Source organism: Brachionichthys hirsutus, unplaced genomic scaffold (genome assembly GCF_040956055.1).
Source record: "Brachionichthys hirsutus isolate HB-005 unplaced genomic scaffold, CSIRO-AGI_Bhir_v1 contig_440, whole genome shotgun sequence".
Classification (NCBI taxonomy): Eukaryota; Metazoa; Chordata; class Actinopteri; order Lophiiformes; family Brachionichthyidae; genus Brachionichthys; species Brachionichthys hirsutus.
In genome coordinates this window covers 249,761-260,227 of record NW_027180346.1, presented here as the reverse complement: position 1 = coordinate 260,227, position 10,467 = coordinate 249,761, and the positions used below count along the sequence as shown (strand labels likewise).

The 10,467-nt window shown below is 46.3% G+C and overlaps 1 protein-coding gene across 1 annotated transcript; it reads left to right on the top strand.

The window, feature by feature from the left end:
- Window positions 1-1,486: 1,486 nt before the first annotated feature.
- On the top strand, window positions 1,487-9,986 carry LOC137913803 (retinol dehydrogenase 10-A). The gene is made up of 6 exons (XM_068757437.1): window positions 1,487-1,772; window positions 2,150-2,385; window positions 7,732-7,830; window positions 8,874-9,019; window positions 9,615-9,746; window positions 9,863-9,986. The coding sequence occupies exons 1-6, from the start codon at window positions 1,487-1,489 to the stop codon at window positions 9,984-9,986; spliced, it is 1,023 nt and encodes a 340-aa protein (XP_068613538.1).
- The last annotated feature ends 481 nt before the right edge of the window (window positions 9,987-10,467 follow it).

Below are 10,467 nucleotides of genomic sequence, written 5' to 3'. Positions count from 1 at the left end.
GTATTTAAGAACGCGTGAATCGGAAGTTATTAAGCCGCCCATGGAATTTAGCGATTGACAGTCTGTTATCAAATCTTAAGCACTTTTTAAAATAAAATTCTGTATGTCTTTTACTCATAATTCATTCAGTTCTCACGTATATCGTATATCCGGCAGAGGGCGCTAACACTTCATTCTGCAGTTTGAAAGCTTTCGGCTCCGTCCATGGATCTCAGACTCCTTCACCCACTTCAGGTTGTAAAGTACGGGACATTTGACTTATATAAAGATCCAATGAATAAGAAACTATGTACGGCATGAGTTTATTTTAAACTAAAGTGTATGGTTTTGTAAGTATTTCTATTTTGCACTACTTTAAAGCATACTTAACTCTTCTACACATATTATAAATATGTTTAATTAAAAGTCAGATATATTGCAATACACGGACTCTTATAAACAGGACAGCGATTATATGTAATTATATATAATCAGTAACACATGATTTTTTTTTTTTTATTGCTCTCTAAGGGACCTTCAGAATGAGTAAATTCTTAAATCGCGGTTTGGTTATCAGATACCCAAACACATCAAAAAGGCAAGATGTTACACAACGACGTCAGTTAATGTTAAAAGCGTCTCTCTGCGTAAATCCTTCTCAACGTGCGCGCACCGCAGATGCGCCTGAAGTCCTTGCATGCGTAAAAGGTTTATGCTGTATATTTGAATTGATGTTGTCTGGCGTCTATACCTATGTGAGTGCGTCGTTTACATTGAACATGTTGCAATGTGTCGTTGTGAATGAAAATCAATGAAGCACAAATTTCAAAGAGGGTTGATAAAACATTAGTCCTCAAACTCTGAATGCAGATCTTTCTACAATCGTAATGTCTAATTTAAGGGTACAAATAAAATCAAGTTGCTTCATGAAGATAAAAAAATAAAATAAAATAAAAACCAGCTTTGCTGTTTGATCAACTCGCAGCATAAAATAGACTTTTTGAGAGATAACTTTTGTTTTGAATAAAGTAAAGGCGCTTTTGTCCTATTTTAAATGGGGGGGGGGGGGGGAACGTTACTTTCAGACTCTGAAATCCCACCAGAGGCAGCTTTTTAGTGACGATCCTTTGGAGTTATGTCACCTCGAAGTGTAATTTATGGAGCTGGCGCTTCACTCTGACAGGCGCTCCAGTCCCAGTCCGATTGGGCCCGGTGTTGATGGGTGGACTTAATAAATAGCGAGCGGGATGCGAGTGAGGATGAGAGGAGTGGAGCAGCAGCTCGTTGAAGCTTCTCCGGACTCGCTGCAGCTGGACTCTGACGGAGATCCATCTTCACTCATTAAGTTGCGCGCCTTTACTTTCACTTTTATGTATCTGAGCTTTCTTGGCGTTGCCTTCTAAGTTTGCCGGTGTGACCCTCACGTTTTTTGTTTTTTGGCTGCAGGCTGTGTGTTGGTGTTGTTGTTATTTGTTTTTTTTGGGTTTTTTTAAATTGATTGATCAACATGATGATAATCATCGCAGAGTTCTTCGTGGTCATTTTGAAGGTGCTCTGGGCCTTTGTAACCGCCGGTGCTAAATGGGTCGTACGGCCCAAGGAGAAGAGCGTGGCGGGACAGGTGTGCGTGATCACCGGGGCTGGCAGCGGCCTCGGGCGGCTCTTCGCCAAGGAGTTCGCCCGGCGACGCGCCATCCTGGTGTTGTGGGACATAAACAGCCAGAGCAACGAGGAGACGGCGGAGATGGTGCGCCAGATATACCACGAGCTGGACACTCCCGTAGCCAAAGACGGTAAGTCTGATTTTCTTTCTTTGCGGCGCGCAAAGGATGTGGATCAGCTATTTTACGCGCGGCCAGCGAAAGCGCACTTTTCGCTCGGTTTTTACTTCTGCGGCGGTAAATTAGAGTCAAAGGATATGTCGAGTCAGCGTTTGCCATTGACAGAGTGTTAAAATAAACACACGTAAAATATTTAACATCACAAAGAAGGGCCGGCCTCTAAATGTTAACATGCATTATACTGTAATCCCGGATTAATTAATGAATTCAGGTACACGCGCGCAAATGTGCATCAACTTCTATGAATAATTATGATTTACACGCAGCCTGGTAATCAGACTAATCGATCTTTTTATTTATCTTCCCTTCCTATGTCTCTTTCCTCGCAGGACCCGTTGGAGGGGTAGAGGAGGTCCCTCCCTTCCAGCCACAGGTCCACACCTATGTGTGTGATGTGGGGAAGAGGGAGAGTGTGTATTCCACGGCCGAGAAGGTGCGCCGAGAGGTGGGAGAGGTGGACATATTGATCAACAACGCCGGTGTGGTCTCTGGCCATCATCTCTTGGAGTGTCCCGATGATCTCATAGAGCGCACCATGGTGGTCAACTGTCACGCGCACTTCTGGGTGAGTTGATGCGTGGAAAGTTAATCAAGCCAAATGGAGGAAACATTTTTTTTTATCTGTGGACATCAGAACAATCACGATATGCGATAAGCCGATGTAGGAGTTATCACATGTATCCAGTGGGGCGCGTGTTTCACCGGAATGTGTCCAGCCTGACTCAAGAATCAAAGGTGTCCAGGATTTAAAAACTATGGCCACAAACATTTCCCTTGCATGTTTATATCTGTCCAATGAAAGTCATGGTCCTGCCTCCTCCTCTCCTCTCCTCTCCTCTCCTCTCCTCTCCTCTTCTGTGCAGTGCAGATCTGCATAGGTCTGCCTTGCACGATGGGATGGGATCGCATCACCTCCCCACATTTTGTAGGCGGGCACTCGTTTGTTGTGTATCATGTTTTTTTTTCCACGGCCCTTTACCTCTTACCTGCTTCAGTATGAACGTTATCTCGATGGCGTGGACACGCTGCATCTCAGATAAGCATGAGCTGCAGCGTTGAACGTGGGTTTACGCTTTTGATTCAGCGCTGTGAGCTTTTATACGCCCCTCTCCCGAATAACCGATAAACCAGTAATAATGTAACGGTAAATGACTGTTTTGCCCGAATTAGTTCACATCCGTGGGATAAATCTATTCCTCATGCACAAATGTGTGCGTGGGGTTTTTTTTGTCCTGCTGTTGAGTGAAAGGATTGAGAACGTTTCCTCTGCTTGGAGGAATTGGCCATTTCATTTGGTGGTGCAGATGAGGCTTATTTCGAGTCTTTGGCTGCGTTTTCAACGATGCCATGAAGCCACAGTGATCGCGAAGCTTCCTAATCTGGTGTGAAAATGTGTTTTCAGTCAGGCAGGTTGTGTGTTCCCTCCTTTTTAATGGAGGTTCATTGAACTATTCACGCGCCTCTCTTCTGGCTGTCGCCACATTCCTATGCATCCAGGATTTGGAGTCAGGATCCCGTGATTGGGCGGCAGATTTTTAAGAGGGTCTCGTGCTTGTCTTCTCCCATATTCTGAGGAGAGCGTGGATTTGTTTGGGAAGACGGGCCAGATGAAAGAGCAACTTAATGAATGGTGACAGCCAGAATGGAGGATGTGGTTCATTATAGACACAAGCTAGATGAATAGAACTTAGACTAACAGGGACACAAATACGGTACATCACACACACCTTTGATTTTGTTTTCCTTTGTCAACAACTGGTTTACTTTTGCCTCATGACTGATTTCTTACTCAGTTTGGGGCCTATAGTCACACAAAGTGAAATTTGAACCTCGTTTCTGAAAGTTATTTTTAGCTCTTAAGGACTTAAGGACTTCATAAAAAGGGAGTTTGACTTTTTATGAAAGATGAAAAATTTTACATTGCTTTTGAAATCTCTGTTGGATCGCAAAAAAGAGGCATCAGTGAAACCCTTAAAAAAAAAAAAAAAATCTGCTTTCCAGCTTTCATCCCAGCCAGTGAACAAAATCTAGTCCCAAACAGCCGGCCTCTCAAAAGCAGTTTGACGGCAGGTTCATCTTCAATTCACCAACGCGTAAATCTTCTTTTATCCTTTTCATTTTATGCAGCTGGAATAAAGCAGGGATGGCGATAAACAATAATCAGATTGGTGGATGTGGTATGAGCGTCGTCTGCCAGACCGGGCCAGCTCAGACCTCACACTTTTTCTGTCCTCCAACAACTCCTCCCAAACTGATTTGGAGACAGCGGGTGCAGCTGCATGGCAGTCACGGAGGCCAGCACTGTTCTGCAGCTCTGACACACACACACACACATACACAAACAATTATCATTCCGTTGCTCACTAACTTGAGACGATATAATTTAATTCATTTGGTGACGCTTTCAGTCGTCCAGCTGTGATTTGCGATGCTGGAGCCACAGCCGTTTGTTATCCGTGATGGGAAATGTGTAGTCATTCCAATAAAGGCCACCAGTCTATTTCTGAGGAGGTCTATCAGAACGACATGAAGGAAAATCCTCAGCTGATTCTCCAACAGGTGGGGTGGCTTATGAAGAACTGACCATAATTATGGGGCGATTGCATGAAAGTGGTGACATGGAGGGAAAAGAGCAGTGCAAAGGAAAGAGGAAGGAAGGTAGTGCCTTCGCATCCTCAGGCGTGGCAAGAGGGTAATGGTGAGCTGCTGCTGACCCACTTTATCTGACAATTGGTTTCTTGTCTGTGGATCGGTTTGACGAAATGCCAGGAGACAGGAGCCAAGTTCTGCGAGCTGCATTCCTGCTGTATCGAGAGAAAGGGGGCAGCCAGGCAGAAGGGGCCTACTCGACTGGTTTTATGTGGGTCCCACCTTAGGCCGGGTGCACCTGTACCCCTGACATGACTGTCCCCATCTTTGCTACTGCCCTCAGCTTGTACTTGTACTCTCATGGCAGGGGATTAGGCCTTTGGTTTAGTATTATTGGATTATCTGTTAAACTCAGTGATGTTTTTGGTTTAAAAAAAAACTGCCCATTAGAATTTATCATCCCTTTTGTGTCTTCAAATATCTTTTTGTATCCAGTAAACATGAACGATTCATTTTACATTTTTATTTTTCAGCTGCAGGTGAGCTTCATTTTTTTTTTGGAGGGAGCAAAGAAGAATGAAAAGTTATTAAAACAATTTTGACTTTTCGCACCAATAATTTATGTTGTGCTGCAACAAATGCCCCCCCCCCCCAAAAAAAAATATTTATAGATTTTGTGTAATTATGGAGTTCTAAGCTACATAGAACACTTCTTAGATGAGATTAAAAAGACCCCCAAAAAATCTGTAAAAATGAATAGTGACTAAATGCAGAGAAGCTAAGCTAACTGTGAAGCCAATTGGATTATTTACATCAAATGTAGTTTTTCTAAAACATTATATTTGAGGCTTGGATTGTTTTTGTTCCCCTGAGATATTTATGTTGTTGCTCTCCAGGTAAAATTGGAGTCCGGTAATACAACCAGCATGGGGGGGGTTAGGGTTGGGGGGGGGGGTTCATTCAGCTGTAGCAGAGACTTTCTGACAAGCATGGCCACCACAACATGGCCAATCTGTGTCCATCATCTCTGTTGACCAGTAAACACAACCCACTCAAATTCCACGGTCTGTTGTCGGATCAGACGGGCCCTTGGCCGTTTCTCTGCCTCGCTCTCTCATCCAGGGAGAAGTCCACCCAATTAAATGGCCATCTGGTCCTACGCACAGGCCAATATTTTGTTCATATTCCTGATGGTCAGGCGCTTGCACTAATGCAGCCTGACACTCCAGCTGCAAGGAGCTTTGTGTGGCGTAAATGCTCCTGGGGGGCACACACCAATTAGGGGGTGCAATGGGTAAGGCACCCCCACATAGGAGCCAAGGAGGCCCGACTGTGTCAGCGGGTAATTTAGCGGAACAAGGGAGCGTTGAGGCCCAATTACAGCAGCTCGGATGTAAGACACGAGCCCTTGGTCGCCTTCACACATTTTGTGTCTGAGAGGTCGGCGGGGGTCAAACCCGCATGCCAGAGCCGCCATGAGAAGCAGGACATCACGCGAGGGCGGGCGAGAGACGGAGCGCTCGTTCATGTTCAGCCGCCCCCCCCCCGTCCTCCAGCTGAGGGAGCCGGCGTCTCCTCCATCAATCTCACTTATTTTTAGCCTTGCCCGGCAAACTTCCCCAATATCTGAGCGTTGGCTTTATTCTGAGAGCGCCGTGCTCTCTGGAAGTGTCTGTGGGAGTGGGAAACTTTGGCTCAAGTCAGGTATGGGCATATCTGTAGCTTAATGCTTTGTTTGCACGCAAGCCTCATCCACCAAGTCTGCCTTCCAGAGGCTTGTATTCCGACGTCACGTTCTCCCACTCCCTTTCTTTGGGCCCCACCATCAAGATCAGTTGAATATTGCAGCGAGTTGGAATTTATGTCCGAGAAGAGTGCAGCTGTGTGGAGCCGAGTCGGATCAGTTCTGCTGTACCTGGGTGTAGAATAAACCCAAGCGAGTGAAGTCATCTTTCTTTCGCCGGCTTCTCTCTACATAGATCTGGATTATCGCTTCCCAAATGTGTTTTAAGCATAGCTGAGATTACGCTAGATGTCAGTAGGTGCAATGCTGTTAAATCTCTGGGTACCGTTTTTTATGAGGCTCTTCCTCCCTTGCCAGTGGTTTCGTGGCTGTGCAACCTGGTACCATGCACTCTCTGGCTGTGTGCGCCTCTGCGGCTAATGTTTACAAAGGAGGCTGAATCATTTCTCTGGCCCGGATCGCAAACTGTACCAACCGCCGAAACCGTTACCTCTCGTTAATACGGCCACGGAATTATTGGGAGCGAGAAATGAAATGTCAAAAGTAATAATGAAATGATTATTTCACCCCAGTTTTTTATTTGTGGCATAAACGCAGTTCCAAAAAAACAAAGGTATCGCACTGTGTATTTTACGTATGCTGTAACCAGCAGGAGTTATTTATTTTGCCTTAAAATTGGTAGCGATTAATTCTCTGCCTCCCTTACTTTGTTTGACAGATTTCTTTTTTTTTTAATGCAGCGCCGTTGGTAATCATAAAATCGCAGGTATTAAGATGTCCTCAGTTTCCACTTTCAACCCGAGCAATAATTAACATTTTTCTTCACAATGAGCAGCACCAATCAGAAGCCCCGCTCCATTGATTGCAGACCTCCTAGTGCGGTCGGTTCCTGTTTACTGCCGTCACACGCCACGCCTGCTGATTGGTTCATGCTGTGTCCAGTCAGCAGACAGGCAGAATGAGGAATTGATCAATAAATGAATCACTCTTTCCCACTAACTCGCCGTTCTCACCACTTCGCACGCCGCTCATCGGAACCGCTCCAGCTCTCACGTGGCTCCCAGGTGAAAGTCTTTCATCTCTGCGCTCACCTCGCTGCTGATTGTTCCACCGACTGCTGCCCGGGCAGGACGCAGGTCTGTGTGGGGAGACGAGAGGCTGACTTGTATTGTTGAGTGAACAGAGGCCTGTGATTGGTGTTGTCACCGAGTCTTTAGAACCGGGCCCAACGATGGGCACCAGATCTGTGTGGGAAAAAGAACGGCTTGGACAGCAGCGCGCACCACATTACCTGTCCCGTCAATGAATACCCAGGGGGGGGGGACTCTCATTCTTCTCTTCCCTCAAAAACGTAAATTTGAATACTTATAAATGCCTCCAGTGCATTATTTTTCCTGTTATGAATTCTCATTCAGACGCTTCTCAATGAATCACCATGGAGAAGAGGGAGAAACACATGGAAGGGGGGGGGGGGGGGGGCAGATGGGATCAAAGGGCCTTGGCACAGACTAACTGCCCAAGTGAACTAACCTTATTCTTTTTCTTTTGCCCTTCTGTGTCTTCTCCCCCCCCCCCCAGACCACCAAGGCGTTTCTACCCAAGATGCTGGAGCTGAATCATGGCCACATTGTGACTGTTGCCAGCTCGCTGGGTTTATTCAGCACAGCTGGAGTGGAGGTTAGTATCATACACGACGAGACACACACACACACACACACGCACACACACACACACATCCCATCGTTCCCACCGTCCAGAACCAGCGCTTTCTCTGAAGCCCTCTGCGTGCCAGCCAGCACACTGGGCCTGGGGAGGTTAGGCCCCCGTTCTCTAGTTGTCCCTCCACCCATCAAATTAAAGGACATAGATGAGCATTGGGGAGCCTCTTATAGACTCTTCTATCTGCAGCGGGGGGGGGTGTTGGGTCCTGACTGGGCTCTGGCCGCCGCTCCCCAAGAGACAGAGACATCTTCATCACGGCTTTGTGAACAACTCGGTCCTCACTCAGTATTCAGTTCACAGCAGCAAAGTTTTTGCTTCCCCCCCCCCCCCCCAGTACAGATTTTTGTTATTTTAATGCATATTAAACCATTTAGCACCCTCATTTATCTCCATAACCGCAGCGGGCGTAAGTCGGGAGCCCTCTTAGGATGTTTTTGCGTTACGTTTCAGAGAAGAGAGTTCTCATTCATCCCCTCGCCCGAGAAGGGCGCCATTTTCAGATTGTCTACCGGGACCGCTGCTCCGTTTGCTTTTGTTTTTATAGCTGCACGTTTGCTTTTGTTGCACATGTGCTGATCCATAATGATCGAGTCCTGCTTCAAAGGGAAGCGAAGGTAGCTTTTGTGTAACTACTATTATTATTACGCTTGAATTGCCTTGAACATTCATTTCAGGGAACTAACGCCCTCCCCTTGCCTGTTGTGTGGATGAAGCCAACTGTCTTTATCCCCCCCTGTGTTTATTGACTTGCATCTGTGTTTGCACAAGCCATTTTTTTTTTACAGCATTTGCGCGGCGAACCACATCAAAACCCTCCCGCCATGCGTAGCAGCCTCCTGATGCCCCGGGGGGGCAGAATGCTAATGAAACTGCAGAACGGCGGACAGGCTCACTTCTGTTTCCGTGGCTGTACCATTAACGGCGAGGAGTGACCTCTGCGCTTGTCACACGCGTTTCATAATGCACAGGGCCAACCCGTTCTCTCTTTATTCCTCCAGGATTACTGCGCCAGTAAGTTTGGTGCCATCGGATTCCACGAATCGCTGAGCCACGAGCTGAAGGCCTCCGAGAAGGACGGCATCAACATGACTCTGGTGTGCCCTTACCTGGTAGACACGGGAATGTTCAAAGGCTGCAGGATAAGGTTAGCGTCCACGCCGCGCTGTTTGAAGGCTTTTCTGCGCACAGCCAAAAGCTTTCCGGCATCTGGGATGAATTTGAAATCTCTAATTTTCACCGTATAAAATAGCCTCATAAACACCTTTTTGAAGTTCAAAGCGGCAGCTGACGGTCCTGCTGTGTAGGAGATAATATAAAGCCCGCCGCAAGGATTGGTCCAGCGCTCTCTTAAACAAAGAGGGTGACTTTCCCAGGGGAACAGGTGCACCTTGGCTGACTGCGCCCCCCCTGCCCCCCCCGCTCTTGCTCTGCTGTAATTGCGCTCACTTTTATTTGATGGTCGCTGTCAGCAGGTGACATGATCATTATTTTTACAGTAACGCCGCTTTGGAGTGAAGCTGTGCACAATCATTTTGAAGCGGTGTCACTTAATTGGATTAATTAAAAGTCATCGTAATTTGAACGCTTCGAAAAAAAAAATACTTCGTCTGTTATGAACTGATGTCCCTAAAACTCCACTTACTGCTTCATTTAAAGGTACAATCACTTCATTCAATCTCATCCCACTGGATTTTGAGCCTGTAAAATAATCAATCAATGATATATTTCTGTCCGTTCAGGAAGGAAATCGAGCCTTTTTTACCGCCGCTGAAGCCGGAGTTCTGCGTGAAGCAGGCCATGAGGGCCATCCTCACCGATCAGCCCATGATCTGTACACCTCGCATCGTCTATATGGTCAACTTTATGAAAAGGTGGGCTCACTCCTACACGACAGTCCCCCCCCCCCCTCCAATTTCAGTTGTCCCAACTTGTGCAAACTATACCGCCGTATCTCGTGTGACGTATCTCCGCTGTCCTGTGTCCGCAGCATCCTGCCGTTCGAAGCCATCGTATGCATGTACCGGTTCTTGGGGGCCGACAAGTGCATGTACCCCTTCCTAGCTCAGAGGAAGGAGGCCATGAACAACAACGAGGCGAAGAACGGGATCTAGGGGGGGGGGGGGGGGGCGCTGTTCGTAACGTGAATAGAGGCTTCACGCGTGAGGAAACGACCACTGAGAATGATTGGGAAGGAAGGACTGAATCCAGACTGGTGCACTTGCACTGAGGAAATGCAGAGGTTTACCATATTGTTTCCCCTGGAACAAAGAAAGCTGTGTACGACACAAAGGATATATTTGACTTTGTTTTGTCTTTTTTCTAAGTTTGTTTAAAGAAACCAACATTTATATTCTGTGTCACTAGTTTTGAAATCATACAGAAAAGGTATCCATTAATTAACTCTTTACATAATGTAGTCACCAGCCTTATCTAGTGTCATTGTGGAAATATACAGTATGTTACTGTACAAACAGTAAAAAGAGCGTTTTCACCTTTTATTTAATTTTAGTAGACATGCACTGTATTTTCAGATTTTTCTCTACACTGCCAGCATATTTTTTTTTCTTTCTCTGATTTGGAATTCGTCTCTGT